General features: G+C 46.0%; 1 protein-coding gene across 1 annotated transcript in view; it reads right to left on the bottom strand.

Moving 5' to 3' along the window:
* The window catches only part of PHF2 (PHD finger protein 2), a 129,197-nt gene that overhangs the window by 8,356 nt on the left and 97,004 nt on the right, over positions 1 to 23,837 (bottom strand). Inside the window, exons 6-17 of the mRNA XM_007956325.1 lie at positions 12,018 to 12,204; positions 10,949 to 11,111; positions 9,656 to 9,743; positions 9,063 to 9,169; positions 7,792 to 7,883; positions 6,614 to 6,703; positions 6,022 to 6,387; positions 5,172 to 5,291; positions 4,367 to 4,485; positions 1,503 to 1,681; positions 1,292 to 1,362; positions 834 to 994 (exon numbers count right to left, since the gene is read on the bottom strand). Of these exons, the coding sequence (XP_007954516.1) occupies positions 834 to 994; positions 1,292 to 1,362; positions 1,503 to 1,681; positions 4,367 to 4,485; positions 5,172 to 5,291; positions 6,022 to 6,387; positions 6,614 to 6,703; positions 7,792 to 7,883; positions 9,063 to 9,169; positions 9,656 to 9,743; positions 10,949 to 11,111; positions 12,018 to 12,204 (1,743 nt within the window). The remainder of the gene's footprint in view (positions 1 to 833; positions 995 to 1,291; positions 1,363 to 1,502; positions 1,682 to 4,366; positions 4,486 to 5,171; positions 5,292 to 6,021; positions 6,388 to 6,613; positions 6,704 to 7,791; positions 7,884 to 9,062; positions 9,170 to 9,655; positions 9,744 to 10,948; positions 11,112 to 12,017; positions 12,205 to 23,837) is intronic.

Genomic DNA, 23,837 nt, shown 5'->3' with positions numbered 1-23,837 from the left:
GGAGTTCCATCATCTTCCAATTAGTCCATCCTCAGCACACTCCACTGCCCCCATGATCAGTGCCCATGCACAACCCTGGTTCATCTGGTAACACCTCTACAAGGCTCAGGTCTGGCCACTGGTCTCCCCTGAGTAGCATGCCTGGTGTGATACAGGGCCTCTGCTCACCTGTCACCAGGGGCCTTTCCACATAGCCAAAACAGCAGGGCCCAAGGCTTGCCTCTATGGAAGCACCAACTCCCCCTATCCCACACCCCATGTCCCCACATCTGTCTCCATCCGCAGATCACAGATGAACAGCCAGCTCCTGCTTGGCCTCAGGCCCCCTTAATGAGGTGAGAAAGGGATGAGGACAGTCTTTCTCTCTGTTCTGGTTCTCATCCTCTTGATGAAAAGCAGGGCTAATCTTCCCAAACCTTGACCTATTTGGGCCCAGTACTCTCAGCCCAGCTGGAAGATGCTGCCTATAGCCACAGCACTGACTGCAATCTCACTCTGCCACACACAGAGGATATGTCCATGCTCCAGCCCTAGCCCCACATGCCACCAGTAAGAACCCTCACACCTGTGCCCACAGCTAGCAGGAAAGCCACAGTTCCATATGCACCCAGAAGCCCATGGCCTGCCCTCAGTGTGTCTTCTTCTCTGCGGCCACATCCACTTGCACCCAGGAGTCACCTCTGCTCAGGCTCGTGGCATGGCCTCATATCTTCCATGCCATACCACCCAGCCAGTCAAGGGAAAGACAGGCCCAACTCGGGTGCTATGTGAAGGGCAGTGGGCAAGTGGGTGGCCAACCTAAACATGGAGCCAGAAGGCCACGCAGGGTCTACCTGTTGGGGTTGTATTCGAGCGCGCCAACCTCCTCACTGGCCTGCAGCAGGTCCAGGATGCCTGCTGCTGAATTCCCACTCTCCTTCTTGGCTTTTGCATTGCGGCTGGGCTTGGCATCCGTGTCAATGTGCAGAGAATCCTCTTCAGAGGAGTCATCACTCTGCTGTAGAGACCAACACAGAGACAAATAACTGGGACTGTGATGGATGGGATCCAAGGGGACACACAGGGCAACAGGGGCTGTCCGCCCTGTATCCACAGCTAGGTGCCATGGCCCTCCCCCACTGAAAAGTATAGGGCAAGGATGAGGGCACCCTCCTTGCCCACATGGCACATCCTTTACACAGAATACCCAATCAGAGACCATTAGATCGATAAGGCCCATAACCCTGGGGTGGCGGGCAGGCACCTGGGGGGCCTCTTCCCCATAAGGGCTGCACTATGGACAACAACCTACCTTGTAAAACACTGAGTCAAGCTTTGGCTTCTTAACAGGTACATGGAGCATCTCTTTCTTATCCAATAAAACTGAAACAAGAGCAGACAAAAACCTAGTGGTACTGCTTGGGAGAGTGAGGGTGTTCCGGGAGCTAAGGCAGCCACACCGGACCCAGTACTAGTTAATCCCCCGTGGGGCTGGGCATGCAGCTGGAGTGGGCACAACTCACAAGATAAGTCCCTCTTGGAAGTGTTCCTTTTCCTCCTGATAGGAAACTCATCAATCTTGAGCTCCCCATCATCCGACACGTACTCGTACTCATCTCGCACGGGCTTGGGCTTATCCTCTTTGAAGTTTTGCAGAGTCCCAAACATGCTGGGGCTCGTCTGTGGCTTGAGACCCTTGGAGCTATGACAAGAAAAGTTGGCAGGGGTCAGCTGGGTGTCCCAGGGGGTCATCTCGTCTGACCCTTGCTCAAGAGGCCAGGGAATACAACCCATGGAAATGGGGAATCATGGCCAGAGGGCCATGAAGAACCAGTGCAGGGCTAGCACCCTGACACACTAAGACCCCCTCCCCAGTGCTGTGGCCCCAGATGAGGGCAAGACACACTGCAGACAGAGCCTGCCTATGCTTGAGCCTGAGCAAGGGCCCTCTCAGCTATCTCAGGTGCCTGTGAGGCCCAGTGAGTGAAGCCTGTTGTGCTGACATCAGACAAAACAGAATCAGTGTCAACGTGCATGGGCTTTTCTGCCTAACTATTTTGGAAAAACATATCCAAGGCCATAGTTTGGACATTCCTTCCTGGAGAGGAACAGAGCCACTACAGATCAGGGCTCCTACGTGCCCCCCCTCCTGTATTTGCTCCAGCCTCAAGCAATCCTGCTTGAGTATCCCACTGTCTTAGGAAAATGGCTTCCTTCTTTATGGAGCAGAGGGAAAAGCTTTGCAATAGAGTGGCAGGCCCTACAGAAGCATCTAGTATTTCAAATGAGTACAGCTCCAGTTCTGAACCAGCAGAAATGCAGAACACGGTCTCAAGTGGGTACCAGAATTGGCTGCCTCCAACACTCTCAAAGAGAAGGACCTGGAGGCAAGCATTGCCATATTGCGGTCATAAGAGATATAAATGCACACACAATGCACATGTCCATGCATGTACATAATGTTAGACTGCTGTATGTACCTTCCTCATCTCTTTCTTCTAGACTTTCTACAGCATAGTATGTTGCTGATACAGTTCAAAAGCTCCCAGGACTTGGATGCTGAGATTCAGAGGACTCCAGCAACAGGCTCAAGGATCTGAAGTCAGTAACAACAGGGTGTGAGGGCTGCACAAACCACATGCCCCACTCTGCCATGTGTTAGGCCAAAGTAGACAGGTAATGCCCACAGTTCACCACTACCCAGGACAGGGGTGCTTTTACCATCTTACAGATGAGGACACTGAGGCCCGGCCAGATCCATTTGCATCCACTACAGAAAGGGACTAGCATCTTCTCCCTACAACATATTTGACCTCTGTCCCATTCTGTGCCTGCCCCTGCAGTATGTCAGACACCAGCTGGTCTGATGGCGCAGTACTAGCCTGCATACCTCCTGTCTCATGGCGGCACTGTATTTGTTAATAGACACAGACGCATTCTGCAGCTTCTCATCCTTTGCAGAGGCTTGGCCCCCTACTCACAAACCCTCAGCAGCCCCTCTCAACTCTCATGTGCTAAGGCGGCTGGCCTATGTAGTTCTGTGCCTTCCAGATCCCTCATGTATGCACAGGCTCCCAGGCTGGGCCCCCACCTAGCCCAGGCCCCCTGTGTGCTGCCTTCTGCTAGCTGACCCCACACCTTCCACCTCTTAATGCTTCACCACCTCTTCCAGGAAACCTTTCCAGACTCCTAGATGGGCCAGGCCCTGGGCACACAGTTCCAGCACCCAAGGATACTTTCCTCCATGGTGTGCACCACCATCATCACTTTACGTGGATTTGTAAGAGTAGTGGGTCAACATCAGCCTCCTCCACTAGCCAAAGGACTTCCTCCACTCCCACTCAGTTCATATCCCCAGAACCAATAAAGGCCCCACTCCTGCTGTCTCCTCTCCACTGGCCTCAGGTACATCCTCAGGTGCCCCTACCCAAGCTACATCCTGCTGTATCCTCCAGAATCCCACCAGAGTGTCTGTGTCCACATTCCATGCTCTCCAGACCACACATTTTATGAGAGCAGGGCCATGTCTACCTGTTCTCTGTGCCCAGGACAAAATGTATGCCCAGCACAGTGTAGCATTCAGTGACTGTCAGCTGGGATAGGACGGAGGGGCCTCACCCAGAAAAGCCTCTGATTGGATGTGTGTCAGCCAGTCTCAACACATGGGTGTGTGCACAATATGTGTGTAGTGTGTGTGTGTGTAATATATACATAATGTATATGTGAGAGGTATATAGGTATCTATGTGTGTGTGATATATACACAGTGTGTATATAAGGGGATGTGTGTACATGATGTGTAGTGTGTGTCTTTTGTGTGTGATATATGTACACTGAGTATGTGAGTGGTGTATAAATGTGTGTGGTATGTGCACAGTGTATATGTATGTAGTGTGTGTGATATGTGCACAGTTGGCATGTGTGTGATTTCTAAGTGTGTGTGTGGTACATGGGATATCTACATGGGGTATGTGTGTGGTATGTAGGTTTGTGTGTGTGATACGTATATGGTATGTACGTGTATGGTGTTGGGGGTGTGCATGTGTATGATATATGCATAGTATTTATATGTATGGTATAGGAGTGCGTGTGTATTTGGGTACAGTGTGTATGTGACTGGTATATAGTGTGTGTGGTACATGTGATAAGTACATAGTGTTTATATATGTGTTGTGTGGTATGTGTACAGTTTGGATGTAGTGTGGTATGTGTGATATGTATACAGTGTTTTTATGGGTACATGTGTGTGTGCTATGTGCATGGGGTAGGTGATATGTGTGATATGTGTGTGAGTTGTGTGTGTTCAAGGTGAGTGTGTGCTTTGTGTCTCTGGAGTGTGTATGTGGTGTGCATGCAACCCATCTTTCTTAGTACATGCATTTACATACCCCAGGAGTTTCTTGTTAGAGAAGGAAAATGAAAATTTGTTGTCTTTGTTTCCTAACAGAGGAGACTTCTCCAGTTTCTGCTCTTCCTCCATTTTCAGCAAAGAGTCTGGTTTGCTGTTCTGTAAATAAAACCAGGAACATAACTGAGCCCCCACAGCAATGGGCTGAGTGGGACCTAGACTGGGGCTCAGAGAAGAGCTGGGAAAGGTGTAACCTGGTGTCCAAGGCACTGAACCAAGTCACCCTGGAGCCAGTACACTGCTACAGCCAATATACACCTCAAGAAGGTTCCAGACACTTGCCAGGCAGCCCATGAGGGGCTTGTATGCAGATACCTCCCCCAACCTAGCACTCAGTACAGCCCCCAGGACCTGTCCCCTGGTGCAGTGTGAGCTTGACCAAGGAAGCAGAGGTTTAAGAAAAATTGCATCAACTTAGTGGAAGTGGCACACTCAATATTTAAATGCCATATGAAACTCTTGTATGAGGTCCACAAGACTCCCACCCCCACATCACACACACCCTCACAGACCCACAGACCCATTCATACATACACCTGTACACTCCTGAGCTTCCACACACACCCTCAAATACACATGTGCACAATCTCACAGGTACACATTTCTCACACTCCCATAGCCCACACACATTCACACACACCACCTCACACCAATCCCCTCCCATACCTGCCTTCCCCAACAAATGCAGCCTTTCAAATGCGCACACACACAATCACATACATGTGTGTACATGCACACATTTGCAGACACACACACATGCACACACACACACATGCACATGTCACCTTGTACTTCCACTTGGCCTCTGACTTGCTCTTGGTTTGCTCTCGGATTTCCAACCTGTCCACATCATTTTGCTTATTAGTCACATCCTTGTTGGGTACACTTAGGACACTCTTTGCAGCCTGGAGAACAGAGCAGCCATGACAATTGTGGAAATACAGAGTATGACTCCCTCAGATAATAGCAAACAGCTGGCCAACATCCTGATCCCTGTGACCTCTACACCAGAGTCCTTGGCCATGCTACTCACCCAGGGGCTTGCAGTCCACTCACTTATTCATGCACCTGTCATTCATCCTCCTTGGCTTGAGAAACAGAAAGCAATGTGCCCATTGCAGCCCTGAGGCACTGTCCTGGTAAGGTCACCAGCCCCTAGGGAGAGGATAACAGCCTCCTCCCAGCAGGAGCTGGCCCTTCTACTATGGGGCATCTCAGTCACCCTTGTCCTAAGTCCCAAGCCCTTTTCTACAGACATGTCCTCTTTATCCCTGGCTATTTCCTACCTAGCTATGAAGACTCAGCTGGGTAACCCCTCACAGGAGATCAGCATTCATCCACCCTCTTCCAACAGCCTCAGCTATTGCAGATCATGCTGGCCAGCTCCCCTGTGTCTCTCCTTGGCACCCACTTCTCTGTAGCACACGGAGGCAGAAATGGGCTGCACTGGGCTGGACTTGAAACTACAGAGGCAGGACGGTGCCTTTGCAGAGCAGACTGCACTCCCCCACAAGGCTCTTTTCCACCTCACACGTCCCCATGGGCCATTACCTCACTGCTGGCACTCCAGGGGGCTGTACTCAGCCTGCTGCCCTATTCAGCCATGAGCACATGGAAACCCAGCCCAGTACCCACCTTGCCCTTCTTGGGTGTCTCGATCTTGGTCAGTGCCTCCTTCGTGTGGGCCTCCAGCAGGTCCAGGTTAGGGATGGTGGGGGAGCCTGTCTCCTTGTACTTCTTCCCTTTCTTCTTGCCACTATCAATCCTCAGCGTCTTTGGGGGTTTCGGGGGCTTGGGGAGCTTCGAGGGTTTGGGAATTTTGGATGGCTTGGGCATCTTCACAGTTTTTGAAGTCTTTTTTTTAGATGCTTTTTCCAGGAGGGACTGAGATGGGGTGGTCTCAATGGGAGATGAGGGCTCTTCCTTCCCTCTGTCCACGTCACAGACCTCATCTGAGGACACCATGGCATTCACTTCTGGTCGGACAGCTTTGGAAGCATTCTGGAGGTGGTGGGAGAAGTCAGCCCCACCCTCCCCACTTGTACCACCTGGTGTCAAGGGAAGACCCATCCACATCTGTCCCATGCACTGCAGCCAGGAGAACCTGCCAAGGGGCATGGGAAGGGAGGGGCTGTCCAGAGTACTAGGGGCTCTCTGACCTGGGGGTGTTGGGACCGACAGCCTGGCTTCCCCTCATCCTGGGACAACCACCTGGGAAGGGCCCTACCTCGCTGAGCCTGATCTCTTTGGCAAGGTCTTTGATGAGCTGTGAAGGCTTGAAGTGCTCCGGGAGCTCGTCCTCATGCTCTGCCAAAGCCTGGAACACAGCTTGTACAGTGAGTTCTGTAAGCCCAGGTGGGTACCCACACCTGCCAGTCTGCAGCTTCCTGTGTAGGCCCATCACACCTGGCCAGCATGCCTGCTACAACACCACCTCAGAAGGGAGCAGAGCAGCCCTGGTCCAGCCCTCACAAAGCCTGTTCATCCTCAAAGAGCCCTGGAGCAGACACTCATATTACACTGTCTAGGTGAGAAAACAAAGCCCAGAGAAGTTCAGAAACTGCCCAAGGTCATACAGCTGGCAAGGGTGCAGCAGCTTTCCAGTCTCATGACTCGGTTCAAGGCCTGTACTTTTGGCCCCTCAGCAGACTCAGGCTTTTCTGAGTTGTAAGGTGGCCAAGGCCCAGTCAAGCTCAGGCCAGGCTGGGCCCTGTTCCTCATGGCAAGATGGAGACCTTGGCTACAATGACCCTGGGCCAGGCCACCAAGACCCTTCCATCTTCTCACTAAAAAGCATCTTTAACCCTGACTGTGAGGAGGGACCAGTCTGCCCTCTGCACCCTCATGGGGAACTGGACCAGGTGCTGTCACCACAAAATAGCCCACTCCACCTGCCACTATCCCCAAGGAGAAGGCATTGCTGTGACCTCCCCTCCACAGGTTGAGAAATCAAGTCCAAGGAACATGAGGCTTACACAGCTCCCTAGAAGGCTGCAGAGCAGAAGACAGCTATTCTCTTCTTCCTAAGTATGAGCTTGTTCCACCTGGCTATGCAGCTGCTCCAGGCCTTAGGGCCAGGAAGGAAATGGTGGCTGTAGGCACCACCTGCTCCAGCTATGCCAGAAGGCCACCAGGATGTTTCACTGCATAGTTATCACACAATATGAAGGCCAGGCTGTAATCTTGAGCTGGCTCTAGTCCCCGACCCACTCCTGACCAGGAAGGAAGCCCAGGCCCAATTTGCAGGTGAATAGGCATCCGGTACAGGTATCTCACCTGGGCAAAGGGGTCCTCTGCCAGCCCCACCTTGTGGTACTGCTTGCACACCACACATTTCCCATCTATTAGAATGGCTGCTCTGATCTCCAAACACACTCCTCCCCTGCAACCAAACACTTTCCTTACCTGTTTCTTAGTCCATGATCTGAAAGCACCATTGAGAATTTTAGCTCCTTGGACTAAATGAGGTGGTAGCTGCTTCCCAGATTTGTGAGAACCTGGGGAAAGAGAGGAAAAAGTAGCTTAGGGGACCCTACCCACTTCCTAGTGCCACCTCTGCAGCCCGAGGCTACTTCACACCCAGTCCAGCAGCCATCACAGTCCCTGATGACAGCTACAGTAGCCTCCACCCACAGGACCAGCCCAACTGCCAACGGTTCCTCTTAGAACCTGGGAGGGTACTGTCCTAGATGGCTGAGAAGATGCTCCACCCTCCTCCTACATTGTCCTATCAACATCTTGGCCATGAGGCCCCCGTTGCAGGCATTGGCCCTCTCCCACAGTGTCTTCCTCTCCATCTGTCCTGCCACCTTAGCCTGAAGTTCCCCACAGGAGTGCTAACTCCCAGCCAGTCACAGGCCCAGGTTTGAGGGCCACACTCTCCAAGTACATCTTATTCCACTCTCAGAACAGTTTAGAGGCAGGTCTGAGAGCCCCTCCCCAAGCTGAGGAAGCCAGGCTTGTTCAAGATGGAAGCTCAGAGCCAGCACCAGCAGGGGGCTCTAATGTTGTCGTTGTTATGTGCTGTCGAGTTGGACCCGACTCAGAGCGACCCCTCCTTGGGTTTCCGAGGCAGTATCACTATGGAAGTAGATTGCCCTCTCTACCTTCCAAGGAGTGTCTGGTGGGTTTGAACCACCAGCCTTCTGGTTAGCAGTCAAGTGCCTTAGGCACTACGCTACCAGAGCTCCCTTCTGATACGCCAATGTGCACTAACCCCACCCACTGTGATTCCATCTTCTGGAACAATCCCCTTAGCCTCTTGGGCAGATGCTGGTGTCATCTTGCTGCAGAGGGGACCTGAAGTGCAGAGAGGCCAGACATTTTGACAGTAAAGGGCACCAAAGCCACAGGCACAAGGCAGAATGAACTCTTGGCTCTCCTGACACTCAGCCCAGCCCCCTTTTAAAATCTGAGATGGCTCCTCTAGGCAGTAAAGGCCACTTGGAGACAGCATAAACTGGGTAATCCAGCACCCACAGTGAATGAACAAGGAAACCAAAGCCCAAGGAGGGGAGGAGAACTATTCAAAGCCACACAAAGGTAGTACAGTAAAAGCAAGAAAATGAGGCTTCACTCCATCTCCTGGATGGCCTTACTGCAGGAGGCAGAACTGTGACCCTCCCACATGCAGAGTGCCATGCATGCACACACACACACACACAACTGATTGCTACCTTTGAAGGCCTCAAGCAGATGCTTCCCCATGTACCAGCAGGCAGTTTCGAAGTTCGGAAACTGAGTCAGGCTACCAAGTTTCAACCTCCTTTCCACTTCATATGCTCTGCAAGCCACAGCAAAGGACACATCAGTATAATGAGTACCAGCCTGGCAAGGTCAGAGAGTAGGCCCACCCAGGTCCCAGGCTGCAGGCCTCCCCCACTAGATCCCTGCATGGAAAGGGGATCAGAGTCCTACAGGGAAGGCTGCCCAGATGTGAGCTTCAGGGCTGCCTTTACTAGAGAAGGAGATCTGTACTCAGAAAAAGAGGGAATTACCAGCCTTTTCATTTTCCCCAAATCCCCAGAGGGCTGCCTGGATTATTCCAAAGCCAGGCCCCTCCAGGTGGCCAGTGGGCCTCTTGCAGTCAAGGGAGCCCATCTCCTCCTTTCCCCACAAGCACATGGAGGCCTCAAACCAGTGGGCCACACACAAAGCCACCCATGTGGGGCTGGGGCAGGACTTGGGTACAGGTGCCCATCACACTGACCCAGCGGGGGAGACCTGCCCAGCAGAGCCCAGGAAGCAGGCGTGGCACTGGCGGCACTACCTCATCTGCGTCTCCACGCTTAGGCTGTGGAGGAAGTGTCCCGCAAAGGCCAGGCAGTCCACAGGCGTGAGTGTGGCGTAGATCCAGCCTAGGAGAGACAGAGATGCCACTAGGCCCAACTGCTGCTCAATGACCTCTGACCAAGCTGCCTGGCAGCTCCTGACCCCACCCTACCCTCAGTACAAAGAAAGTAGGGTAGGCCTTCCTGGCAAGAGAGGCCATTAGAAGCAGGCATAGATTGTTCAATCCAGCCCCTGCAAAGCGCAAACAGGGAAACCAAGGCCTAGGGAGGAGAGGGGACTAAGAGCAAAAGAATGGGTCCCTGTCCCAGTCCCCAGATGTCCTGGCATCCCTGACTCCCAGACTCAGAGTTGGGAGAAAGACAAGGCAGGGGTGGCTGCATCTCCCAGGAGGCCTATGACTCCACCTTGGACTATCCTCAGAGGAGGAGCCAAGGGCCCAGACCTGGGACCCTTCAGCTCTTCAAGGAATAAATTGTGATTGTGATAAAAGCAAAGGAGGGAGGGAAGGAAGGAAGATAAGAAAGAGAAAGAGAAGAAGGGAGGGATGAAGGGGACCCAGAGATTATGGAGAATTCAGAAGACCTTGTTTGAACTTTGATTTAAAATGAAAAAGACCACAGATATAACAATGAGAAAATCTTGGAGAAATGATATCCCTATCTATTTTTTAAGGATTATGACAATATAACTCTTACTTTAAATGAAAAGCCTTTTGGAGATAGTAAAGTCTTTATGGGTGAAACAATACAATGTCAAATTCATCACATCATCATCTTGGGGCAGTGAGAGGTAGGGAAGTAAGAAGCTTCTACCATGCACTGTCATATTTTCTCCCTCTGTATCTCTAAAAAGTCCCTGAACAAAAATCCACAACAGTGAGCACTCACTGTTCTCCTCTGTCTCTGTGGGGATTCTCTGTATAGTTCACAGGCCCACAGACTTACTACCTGCATGGAATGGTGGGTGGAGGATGGAGGTGTGCCCACCTTACGGCACAGCAAGGCAGCCCAGGTTCCTACAAACCAGGTTCCCTTGACTAGCTACCTCTGCCAAGTCTGGCCATGGAGGGTTCAACAGCAAGTCCCAGTGAGGGCCCAGGCAACCTAAGGAATAGGAAGCTCAGCCAGGGTGTTGACCCCAGGGCAGAGGATTAGGAAGTCAGTGTGCAGGGCAGAGACATGGGGAGCCCCAGCACAGGCCTGTGGCATGGGGAGATATAAAAGCTAGAGATGGGCAGCCAAGGTGCAACAGGGAGGGCCCGATGTCCCACCTGATGGGATGAAGAGTGTTTGGCCCTGTTTGAGGGTGCACTTGTAGCATTTGTCCACCTGGTCTGCAAAGAACATCTCACTGTGGTTGGAGGCCGACTGCCAGCGCTCGTACAGGGAGAGATTGGCTGAGGCCGGCTTGATGAGATAGAAGATCTTCTCCCCCTGTGAGGAGAGAGAGGCCATTATGGGGAAACAGAGTCACATCACAGGGGGTGCTGGGGGTGCAGAGCCTATCACACCATTACAGCCCACCATGCCCAGAGGTCCTGGGGGTACATCTGCCATGCCCTGGGAATCATGGGTGTGCGGGGTCCCCCACACCCCAAAGATCAAGAGGTGCAGAGCCTGTCATGCTCTGGGGACTACGGAAGAGGTACCTAGGGTTGGGTCCTACCTTGCAAACTAGTCCTGGCCCAGTCCCATCTTTCCTTAGATAAAACCACATAGCCACATGTGCTTCACAATTCAGAAGTCTGGATATCAGGAAGGTTCAAAGTTGACATGCCCCCCAGCAGGGTCTGGGGCATACCCCATCATCACACACACCCAACTGTCTGCAGCACTACAAATAGGCATGTGAGAAAAAAGGGCAAACTAGGCTGTTGAGTGAATTATAGGTAGAACTCAGCTCTTCAGACTGCTCAGATCTCTGGCTAGAAGAACTGTGGTTCCAGACCCCACCTGGCCCCATGTGGAGGCCCCTGGGCCTCTCCTTCTAGAAGTATCTCAAATATCTCTCTCCCCTTCTGGGCACCAACTTCATTAGCAGTGCTGTGCGCCTGATCAATGCCTCACGGGGGCTTCTACTAGGTTACTTCATGAGCCTCATTCTTACTAGGAAAGGGGACATGGCACACATGTCCTTGGTCTAGGAAGCACCTCACCTCCACCCAGAAAGGCCTCCACTGTTCACCCCTAAACCAGAATCCCACACAGCCCTCCTACTACAGGGTAGCACCTCAGCTTGGGGCCCACATAGTGTTGGACATAGCTGGGGTTGTGAGGACTCCAGTCATCTGTGGGCTACTTGGCAGTAAGGGCAGGGGAGGATGTGCAGCTAGCACTCACCTTGAGTACATGGTACCAGGCAGAGGCACCCCCAGAGTCAATGTGGAAGTCAGTGTAGCTGTCCTTCACACAGATGAGGCAGTACTTGGTCACTTTGGGTTTAGCCAGCAAAGCATCATCAGGCCAGTAGTTCTCTACCCAAGATAGTTTTTTCACAATGGCAGGAGGCTCCACAAAGCTGGACATTCTGGTGGTGATGAAAGGAATAGGGTCAGTGCATCAGCACCATCACTACTGTGTGAAAGGTGAGGTGGTAAGTACTCTATGAAGTCTTCCCACACTTCACATGTACACCTTCCTTTATTGCATTTTGCATATACAAATTGAAGGTTTGTGGCAACCTTCATTGACCAAATCTATTGGCATCATTTTTCCAATAGCATGTGCTCACTTTATGTCTCTGTGTCACTTAAATGTAATTCTCGTAATACTTCAAATTTTTCATTATTATTATATCTATTACAGTGATCTGTGATCAGTGATCTTTGTTGTTACTACTGTTAATTTTTTTGGGCACCATGAACCATGCCCATATAAGATAGTGAAGTTAACTGATAAATGTTGTGTGTGTTCTGATTATTCCACCAAGCCATTCCTCTGTCTTTCTCTCCTCAGTCCTCCCTATTCCCTGAGACACAACAATATTGAACTTAGGCCAGTTAGCAACTCTACAATGGCCTCTAAGTGTTTAAGTGAAAGAAACAGTCACATGTCTCTCACTTTAAACTGAAAATTAGTAACGACTAATCTTAGTGAGGAAGACATGTCAGAAGCCAAGAGAGAGTGAAAGCTAGGCCTCTTGTGCCAAAAAGTTAGCAAAGCTGTGAATGCAAAAGAAAAGTTCTTGAAGAAAATTAAAAGTGTTACTCCAGTGAACGTGCATATGAGCAGTTGATGGTCTGTTCCACAATCACGTTCAAGTTGAAGTTGAAGACAATTAAAACAAGTCCACGAGAGCCAAAATATGACCTTGATAATATCCCTCCTGTTTAGAGAACATTTAAAGAATAGATTTGACGCCCTAAACACTAATGACTGAAAACCAGAGGAATTGTGGGATGACATCAAGAACATCATTCATGAAGAAAGCAAAAGATCATTAAAAAGACAAGAAAGGAAGAAAAGACCAAAATGGATGTCAGAAGACACTCTGAAACTTGCTCTTGAACAGAGAGCAGATAAATCAAGTGGAAGAAATGACAAGATAAAAGAGCTGATCAGAAGATTTCAAAGAGCAGCTCAAACAGACAAAACCAATTACTATAATGAAATGTGCAAAGACCTGGAGTTAGAGAACCAAACAGAAGAACACACTTGGCATTTCTCAAGCTGAAAGAACTGAGGAAAAAATGTAAGCCTCCAGTTGCAATACTGAAAGCATTGTCAGGCCAATAGTTCTCTACCCAAGACAGTTTTTTCACAGTATCAGAAGGCTCCACAAAGCTGGACATTCTGGTGGTGAGGAAAGGAACAAAATATTGAATGATCCAGGAAGCATCAAAAGAAGACGGAAGGAATACACAGAGTCACTGTACCAAAAAAGACTTGGTCGATCTTCATCCCTTTCAGGAGGTGGCATATGATCAAGAACCAATGGCATTAAAGGAAGAAGCTGAAGCTGCACTGAAGGCATTTTCAAAAAACAAGGCTTCAGGAATTGACGGAATTCCCATTGAGATGTTTCAACAAATGGATGCCCCACAACAAATGGAGTGCCGCTGGAGGCACTCACTCAGCTATGCCAAGAGATTTGGGAGACAGCTACCTGGCCAACTGACTGGAAGAGATCCATATTTGTACCCATTCCAAAGAATGGTGATCTCACACAATGTGGAAATTATTGAACAATAACATTAATATCACACACAAGTAAAATCTTACTAAAGATAATTCAAAAATGGTTGCAGCAGTATAGATAGATAGAGCTTCCAGAAATGCAAGTTGGATTCAGAAGAGGACGTGGAATGAGGGATATCATTGCTGATGTCAGATGGATCTTAGCTGAAAGCAAAGATTATCAGAAAGATGTTTACTTATGTTTTATTGACTATGCAAAAGCATTCAATTGTGTGGATCATAACAAATGGTGGATAACATTGAAAAGAATGGGAATTCCAGAACATTTGATATACTCATGAAGGACCTGTACATAGATCAAGAGGCTGTTGTTTGAACAGAACAAGGGGCTACTGCATGGTTCAAAATCAAAAGGGAGTGTGTCAAGGTTGTTTCCTTTTACCATACTTATTCAATTCTTATGCTGAGCAAATAACCCAAGAAGCAGGATTATATGAAGAAGAACATGGCATCAGGATTAGAGGAAGACTCATTAACAACCTGTAATACGCAGATGATACAACTTTGCATGCTGTAAGTGAGGATGGCTTGAAGCACTTACTAATGAAGATTAAAGACTACAGTCTGCAGTATGGATTTGTTGTTGTTGTTGTTGTTGTTATGTGCCATCGAGTCAGCCTTGACTCATAGCGACCCCTCCTTGGGTTTCCAAGGCAGTATCACTACGGAAGTAGGATTGCCCAACCTTCCTTCCAGGGAGTGGCTGGTGGGTTTGAACCACCAGCCTTCTGGTTAGCAGTCAAGTGCCTTAGCCACTATGCTACCAGAGCTCCTGCAGTATGGATTACACCTCAATATAAAGAAAACAAAAATCCTCACAACTAGTCCAATAAACAGCTTCACAGTGGATGGAGAAAAGATTGAAGTTGTCAAGGATTTCATATTACTTGGCTCTACAATTAACACCAATAAAAGCAGCAGTCAAGATCATCAGATGACATATTGCATTGGGCAAATCTGCTGCAAAGGAACTCTTTCAATGATGAAGAACAAAGATAGCTCCTTGAAGACTAAGGTGTGCCTAACTCAAGCCATGGTATTTTCAATTGCCTCTTATGCATGTGAGAACTGGACAATGAATAAGGAAGACGGAAGAAGAGTTGATGCTTTTGAGATGTGGTGTTGAAGAAGAATGCTAAGAGTACCATGGACCACTAAAAGGACTAACAAATCTGTCCTGGAGGAAGTACAGACAGAATGCTCCTTGGAAACAAGAATGGCCAGACTTCGTCTTACCTACTTTGGTCATGTTGTCAGAAGGAACCATTCCCTGGAGAAGGACATCATGCTTGGTAAAGTGCAGGGTCAACAAAGAAGGGGAAGGCCCTCAATGAGATGGACAGATACAGTGACTGCAATGATGGGCTCAGGTATAGCAAGGATCATGAGGCTGGCACAGGACCAGGCAGTGTTTCATTCTGCTGTGCATACAGTTGCTATGAGTCAGAGATGACTCGACGGCATCTAACAACAACAACAACTCCAGTTAACACAGGAATGATAAGAAAGCAAAACAAACCTTACTGCTGATATGGAGAAAATTTTGTCTGGATAGACAAAACCAGCTACAACATCCTCTTAAGCCAAAGCCTAATCCAGAACAAGGCCCTAATTCTTCAGTTCTATGAAGGCTGAGAGAGCTTCTGCGAAGCTGCAGAAGAAAAGTTTGAAGCTAGCAGAGGTTGGTTCATGAGGTTTAAGGAAAGAGGTCATCTCCATAAACATAAAAGTGAAGCAGCAAGTGCTGATGCAGAAGCTGCAGCAAGTTATCCAGAAGATCTAGCTAAGACAACTGATGAAACAGCAGATTTTCAATGTAAACATAACAGCCTTATATTGGAAGAAGATGCCATCTAGGACTTTCATAGCTAGAGAAGTCAATGGCTGGCTTCAAAGGACACACTGACTCTTGTTAGGGGCTAATGCAGTTGGTGACTTTAAGTTAAAGCCAATGGTCATTTACCATTCAGAAAGTCCTAGGGCTCTTAAGAATCATGTTAAATCTATTCTGCCTGTGCTTGATAAATGAAACAACAAAATCTGGATGACAGCACATCTGTTTACAACATGGTTTACTGAATATTTTAAGCCCACTGTTGAGACTTAAGGAGCTCTGGCAGCATAGTGGTTAAAGCATTCAGCTACTAACCTAAAGAGTCAGCAGTTTGAACCCATCAGCTGCTCTGCAGAAGAAAAATGAGGCAGCCTGCTTCTGTAAAGGTTTACAGCCTAGGAAATGCTATGAGGGTAGTTCTACTCTGTCCTAAGGGTCACTATGAGTCAGAATCGACTCAATGGCAATGGGCTTGGTTAGGTTTGGGTTAAGAATTACTGACCAGAAAGAAAAGAAAAAAAAAAGACTCCTTTCAAAATATTACTGCTCATTGACAATGCATTTGGTCACCCAAGAACCCTAGTGGAGATAGACAACAAGATTAATGTTGTTTTCATGTCTGCTAATGCAATATCCATTCTGCAGCCCATGGATCAGAAGTAATTTTGACTTTCAAGTCTTTATTTAAGAAATACATTTAATAAGGTGATAGCTGCCATAGACAGTGATTTCTCTGATGAATCTGGGCAAGTAAACTGAAATCCCTCTGGAAAGTATTCTTTGTTCCAGATGCCATGAAGAACACTCATGACTCATGGGAGGAGGTCAAAATATCAACATTAACAGTATGGAAGAAGTTGATTCTAACACTCATGGGTGAGTTTGAAGGATTCAAAATCTCAAGGGAGGAAGTAACTGCAAATGTGGTAGAAATAGCAAGAGAATTAGAATTAGAAGTGGAGCCTGAAGATGTGACTGAATTGCTACAATCTCATGATAAAAGTTCAATGGATGAGGAATTGCTTCCTATGGATGAGCAAAGAAAGTGGTTTCTTGAGATGGAATCTAGTCCTGGTGAAGATGCTGTAAACACTGTTGAACACCAAAGGATTCAGAATATTGCAGTGGCAGGCAGAGGCAGGGTGTGACAGGACTGACTCCAATTTTTAAAGAAGTTCTACTGTGGGTAAAATGCTATTAAGCAGCATTGCATGCCACAGAGAAATCTTTCATGAAAAGAAGAGACAATATGGCAAACTTCATTGTTGTCTTATGTTAACAAATTTCCAAAGCCACCCTGACCTTCAGCAACCACTGCCCTGATCAGGCAGCAGCCATCAACATCAAGGGAAGACTCTCCTCCAACAATAAAATTATGGCTCTTGGATCCAAGATGGCAGACTAAGCAGATACACTATCCAGACCCTCTACAACAAATACTCAAGACAAAAGAAATGGCTATGGATGACAATCCTGGATCCCAAGGCTTCAAAGAAAAGGATAAACAAGGAGATCAAATACCAATGAGAGGAAGAGACTGAACAAAAACAGTAAACAAAAAGTGGTAAACTATCAACTGATATGGTGTGGCCATTTTGTTTTATGTAATTATTATTATTATTATTATTTTAATTGTGATTTGGGTGAAAATTTACAGAACAAATTCACTTTCCATACAGCAGTTCACATATACTTTGTCTCATGACATTGACTACAATTCACCACAATGCAACAGCTCCCCTCCCACTTCCTCCCAACAGTCACCTCTTCCTTGTGTCCATCCCTCCATGCACCCCTACGCCCTGAGCTGTCTCCCTGTGCATAAACAGCCCTTCTTTCTCCTATGATTGTTCTCTCCAAGGAGTGTATTTACCTCAGGTAAATGTTCAACTCCTATGCCTGTCTTTTGCTTGGCTAGAAGCCACAAGTGTGGGTTCAATTCCAGACCTGAAGGGCAACCAGGGGCCATAGTCTCAGTGGTTCCACCATGCTCTATCAGACCAGCAAACCTGGTTCCCCCACTTTTTTTTCCAAGTGCTTTTGAGTTTTGTTCCACATGGTTCTCCCTCTCTAACCAGGATCGCTTACATAGATCCCACTCCTAGTGGTTGACATTGGTAGCCGGGCACCATCTAGTTCTTCTGGTCTCATAGTCGTGTAGGCTGAGGTTCGCATGGTGTACCAGTTGCTAGGACTAATTCTTTTTGTGAGTCTTTGGTTTTCTTCATTCTTCTTTTTTCTGGACAACGAGAGACCCATTGTTGCACCTAGATAGCTGCTTGCAAGCTTTTAAGATCCCAGTCGCCACTCGCCAAAGTAGGAGGTGGAACAGTATTTTGTGTAGTATGTTATGCCATTTGAGCTTGATGTCCCCTGTGATTATGGTCCCGAGTCCACAGGTTCAACTACTCGGTCCCTCTGGGTAGCTGGCTGTGACCAAGAAGTGTGCCTGCCACTACAACCTTGTCCTTTGCAAGCTCTATTATACACCTGGGAATTCAGATCATACAAATACACTTATAGGACTACTGTCTGCCAACCCTCTATATGGTCTTGGGTATACTCCCCACTTCATAGACATACTTAATAGTTCAGCCTGTCCACCCATCTATCCACCTGTATACCCATGTTTGCCTTCACTGACAACTCAGTATGTGCAAAAGGGTTCATCTTTGTTGTCTGTACCTCCCATGTACCTCTCTATGTCTTCCTCTTCCTCAATGCCACCATGTTGATCACTCACATTTGGTACATTGCCCCTCTCTTTACCCAAATCAATACTTATCTCTACCTATCTAACAGTGTTCTCTCCCCTCCCTCCCACCCCTGGTAAACAACAAAGAAAATTTCCTTCCATATAGAAACCTTTCTTTGACTTTTATGTAACAGACTAATACAATATTTGTCCTTCAGTGATTGACTTATTTCACTCAGCATAATGTCCTCCAAGTTCATCCACATTATGTGGTGTTTTGCAGATTCTACATTAATTATTCTTTAGGGTTGCATAGTATTCCATTGTGTGTATGTACCATAGTTTGGTTATCCATTCCTCATTTGATGGACACCTAGGTTGTTTACATCGTTTGGCTATTGTAAAAGTGCTGTGATGAACATAGGTGTGCAAATGTCTGCTCTTGTCATGGTTCTCACTTTTTTAGGATATATACCTAGTAATGGAATGGCTGGGTCAAATGGTATTTCTAATTCCAACTTTTAAAGGAATTGCCATACTGCTTTCCACAGTGGTTGTGCCATTTTAAAGTCTCACCAGCAGTTTATGAGAGTCCCAATCTCCCCACATCCTTGCCAGCATTTGTTATTTTCTGTCTTGTTGAACTTTGCTACCAGAGCTGAAGCAAGATGGTATCTCATTGTTGTTTTGATTTGCATCTCTCTAATGGCTAATGATCATGAGCATTTCTTCATATGTTTTTTGGCCACCTGAATATCCTCCTTGGTGGTGTCCATTCATGTCTTCTGTACATTTTTTAATTGGATTGTTTGTCTTTTTGTTATTGAGGTGTTAGAGTTTTCCATAAATTCTAGAGATAAATCCCTTGTCAGATGTGTCATTGCCAAATATTTTTTCCCATCTGTAGGTTCTCTTTTGACTCTTTTGGAAAAGTCTTTGGAAGCACATAAAAATTTAGTTTTTAGAAGGTCCCATTCATCTAGTTTCTTTTCTGCTGTTTGTGCATTTTGAGTTATTCTTGATAGTTTATTTATGCCATATATTAGGGTGCCTAAATTTGCCCCTAGTTTTTCCTTGAGGAACTCTAAAGTTTTAGGTTTCCCATTTAAGTCTTTGATCCATTTGAAATTAAGTTTTTGTGTATAGTGTGAGGTATAGATCTTGCTTCATTTTTCTGCACATGGATCTCCAGTTTTGCCAGCACCATTTATTAGACAAACATTCTCTTTCCCATTTAATGGATTTAGGCCCTTTGTTAAAGATAAGCTGACCATAGGTTGATGGACCTGTTTCTGGGTTCTCAATTCTATTCCATTGGTCTATGTGTCTGTCATTATATATGGTGTGACCATTTTGAATTACTGCAAGTTGTGTTCTGATTGGAGCAGGAACCATATAATAGTTTCACTTGATCAGGACTGCACCAGCACCCATATTGGTGATCAGGCTACCAAAGACTTATGACCTCCCCGCTTACCTTACACAACTTCCTAGTGAAGAGGTGTGGTTCATCCTACCCTATCCAAACAGCACTGGTCAAACTCTCCCAAATGCCAATGTTGTGTGGCCCTTCTTTTTCCTTTATTTCTTTGCTCATTTCCTCTGTCCTCTCTTCCTTTTTCTTTCCCTTTTCTCCTGTCCTCTTTTTACTTTCTTTCTTTTCCCTTGGCTTTTTACCCCCCCAGATCCCAAAGAGTAGGAGCCCCTCCCCTGCTGCCCATATGAGTAGCAGCACCCAACTTCACCCCTCCCTGGTCAGAAGTGACCATTCCCATAGAGAAAGCACTGTACTGCACCATGTTTGGTGGCTGGCACTTTCTTCACTGCTGTGCTGCTTTTTTTCTTCTTCTTAGTTCTTCTCTCTTCCCCCCTGCCCTTGTTTCCATCTTCTTTTTTTTTTTTTTTTTTCCTTCTCTTCTTCCTCTGTACCTCCCCTCACCTTTTTTTTTTCATCCCATAGATCAGGTGCCCACCCTTTTCTCCACAGTCAGCAGCACTGGCCCCCACCCCTGCATTAATGGTGGTACACTCTCCCCCAGAGTGAGTTTCAAATTCCTGCTGCAGCTGTGTTTGGTGGCTAACATGTGCACTACTTTTTTCCTCTTGTTATTCTTTCTCTTTTTCCCTTATTCTCAGTTCTTCCTTTTCCCTCCTCTTGTTGTTTCCTTTATTATTTCTTCCTCTCCCCCCACATTTTCCACCTCCCTCTTATCTATTTATTTATATATTTTTGTTCTGGCTGAGCAAGTGCTTCATCTTCCACAATCATTGCATTAAGTAGTGTCACCCTGACCCTCCATATTCAGCTATGCATGCTTTCATGGAACAAGTGCCATATTTCTGCTATTGCATTTGGCAGCTATCACTTGCACCCATACTGTGTCACATTTGTTTTTATTTTGTTTTTCTTCTTTTTCTCTCTTTTTTCTTCTTAGGTCTTCCTTCACCCCTTTCTTGCTTTTTTCTTTTCCTTTTCCATCCTCCACCACCTTCTTTTCTTTCCTCTATCTTTCCCCAGCAGTTGGTAGCCTACCTAGCCATACCCACTATACCTGATGCCCCACCCACTGGGCAAGTGTCATCTTCTGCTCCAGCATCATTGGATCTAAGGCAGATGGCACCTAACACCTGCTCAGGCTGCCCTCAGCTTCTCTGCACAATCAGTGATCATACACTTGCACCCAGATTCCCACCTGCTACAAAATCCATCTGGAGACAGGTGGAGAGCACCCCACTGCTGTCAAACTAGCAACAAGAGTAACATACCCACCCTGTTGCCTGGAAATATTAAAAAAGAAAAAATCAGGATGAATCAAATCACCATACAATCTAAAAATTAATACAATAGCACTATGTCTCAGAGACAACAAAGAATTTCAAATCACACACACACACACACACACACACAACAGGACAATATGTCTCAAACAAGTGACCAAAATACAAGATAAGAAGATCTTCTGAAGGAAGAAATGCTATTGGAATTACCTGATGAGGAATTCAAAAGAATTATATTTAAGTACATTCAATGATTGAGAGAAAGATCAAGGAAACTATGGATAAAATCAAGGAAACCACAGATAAAACTCTAAAAGAATTTTAAAAAGAATACAAGAACAAAGTGACAAAATAAATGGAAAATTAGCAACCATACAAAAACAGCAAATAAAAATCTAGAAGATTAATACTAAAATTTCAGAAATAGGTAACATACTGAAAGACAAAGGAGTAGAATTCAATCAATGAAACACAGAATTAGCAAGACTGAAGACAAATCTCCTATTACTAATCTATTAGAGGAACAATTAGAAAAAAGAATTAAAAAATGAAGGAAGCCTAAGAAACATGTGGGATACCATCAAGAAGAATAACTTATGTATTACCAGAATTCCAGAACAGGAAGAGCCAAGAAAAAAAAGCACCAAGAAAACTGTCAAAGATTTGTTGGAAGAAAACTGCCCTAATATGAAAAGCAAGAAGATATATATTCAAGAAGCTTTATGACCCCAAATAGGATAGGCCCCAAAAGAACAACATGAACACATATCATAATTAAACTTACAAAAACCAAAGACTAAGAAAGAATCCTGAAACACTTGGGAAAAACAAAACATCACCTACAAAGGAGAACCAATAAGATCAAGTTCTGATTTCTAGGAAGAAAATATGTAGGCAAGAAGGTAATGGGATGGTATATCTAAAATGCTGAAAAGAAAAAAATTGGCAACCAAGAATTTTATATCCATCAAAATCGTCCCTCAAATATGATGGTGAAATCAGGACATTACCAGATAAACAGAAATTAAGGGGAATTTGCAAAAAACAGACCAACTTTCAAGAAATGCTAAAGGGAGTCCTTCAAATAGAGAACCACAACAGCAGATAACAACTAGAGAATAAGATACATGACAACATCACCTGGAAAACAACCAAGATGCATAAGTATCAAAAGTAAAAAAAATAATAATTAAAAAAACCCAACAAGATTGAAAAAAGGGAACCAGAGATTTCCATTTGTAAATGATGATAGCAAAAAAGCAAAAAGAAGGAATAAATGGCATAGTTACAGAACTTCTAAATGCAGAGGAAGATAAGATGACATCAATATATAATGGACTGCTTTAAACTTGGGAAGATTAATAATAAATTATGTGCAACTGCAAAGAAAACTAATAAACCTTCTCATCAAAATAAAAAAGAAAATCGTAAGTTCTCAGTAAGTACTGAAACAACAGCAATGAAGGAAATGATAAGAAAATCCATAAACAAAATTATTTCCACACAGAAAAATATACTGAGCAAAAAAACCATCAACACCACAGGAAATAACACAGCAATATGACAGCAGTAAATATATATCTGTCAATAATTACACTTAATGTAAATGGATTAAACGCACTAGTCAAGAGACAGAGTAGTAGAATGGATAACAAAATGCAACCTATCAATGTGTTGTCTACAAGAGACATACCTTAGACACAAAGACAAAAATAAGCTAAAAAATCAAAGGGAAGAAAAACATATATCAAGCAAATGGTAACCAAAAAAGAGCAAGAGTGGCAACATCAGTTTCTGATAAAATAGACTTTAAGGCTAAAACCAGCTGTTCTGGGTACCTATTTCCACTCTGACAAGAATAAACCACAAAAGGAATGACCTTAATAAACAGGAGTTTGTCTTATAGTTGTTGGGAGGCTTTAAGTCCAAGTTCAAAGTGCCAGGCTCTAGGGGCTGGGTGAAAGCCCCTCAGCCTTGGGATTTAGCTCTGCCTCCAGCTCCTGGCCAGATGAAGCTAGAGGCTTTTCTTCACTCAGACAGCTGTTAGCTGCTGAGGCTGCCAAGCTCAAGGTTGACAGTGTGCCACAAACTAAAGACCATTCCCCCAAAGCTGCTGCTTATATACGGGAAGCAGACCACATACCCAAAGGCAGATACTCAGCTGCTTGGGGTAGATCCCACCATGGAGTTGATTGCCAGTCTCATCATGGAGAAGAACTACCACCAGCTGCCCAGCCACTCAACCTGGCCCAGTCAAGTTGACATGCAAACATAACTATCACACCAGCAAAAGAGGCAAGGAAGGACATTAGACAATGATTAAAGGGTAAATCAAACAAAAGGATATAACCACAATAAATATCTATCTACTCAATGAAAGAGCCCCAAAATATATAAATCAGACACATATACATACATAACAGAATTTAAAGACAAATAGATAACTCCACAATAATAGTAGGAGACAAACTGACACCAATCCTACTCAAAATATTCCAAAACATAGAAAAGGATGGAATCCTCCCTAACTCATTTTATGAAGCAACCATAACCTTGATACCATAACCAGGCAAAGACATCACTCAAAAGGAAAACTACAGACCAATATCCCTCATGAATATAGATGCAAAAATCTTCAACAAAATCCTAGCCAATA

This window comes from Orycteropus afer, unplaced genomic scaffold (genome assembly GCF_000298275.1).
Source record: "Orycteropus afer afer isolate SDZICR_OR568_19922 unplaced genomic scaffold, OryAfe1.0 scaffold00607, whole genome shotgun sequence".
Classification (NCBI taxonomy): domain Eukaryota; kingdom Metazoa; phylum Chordata; class Mammalia; order Tubulidentata; family Orycteropodidae; genus Orycteropus; species Orycteropus afer.
This window is presented reverse-complemented; position numbering and strand designations above follow the sequence as displayed.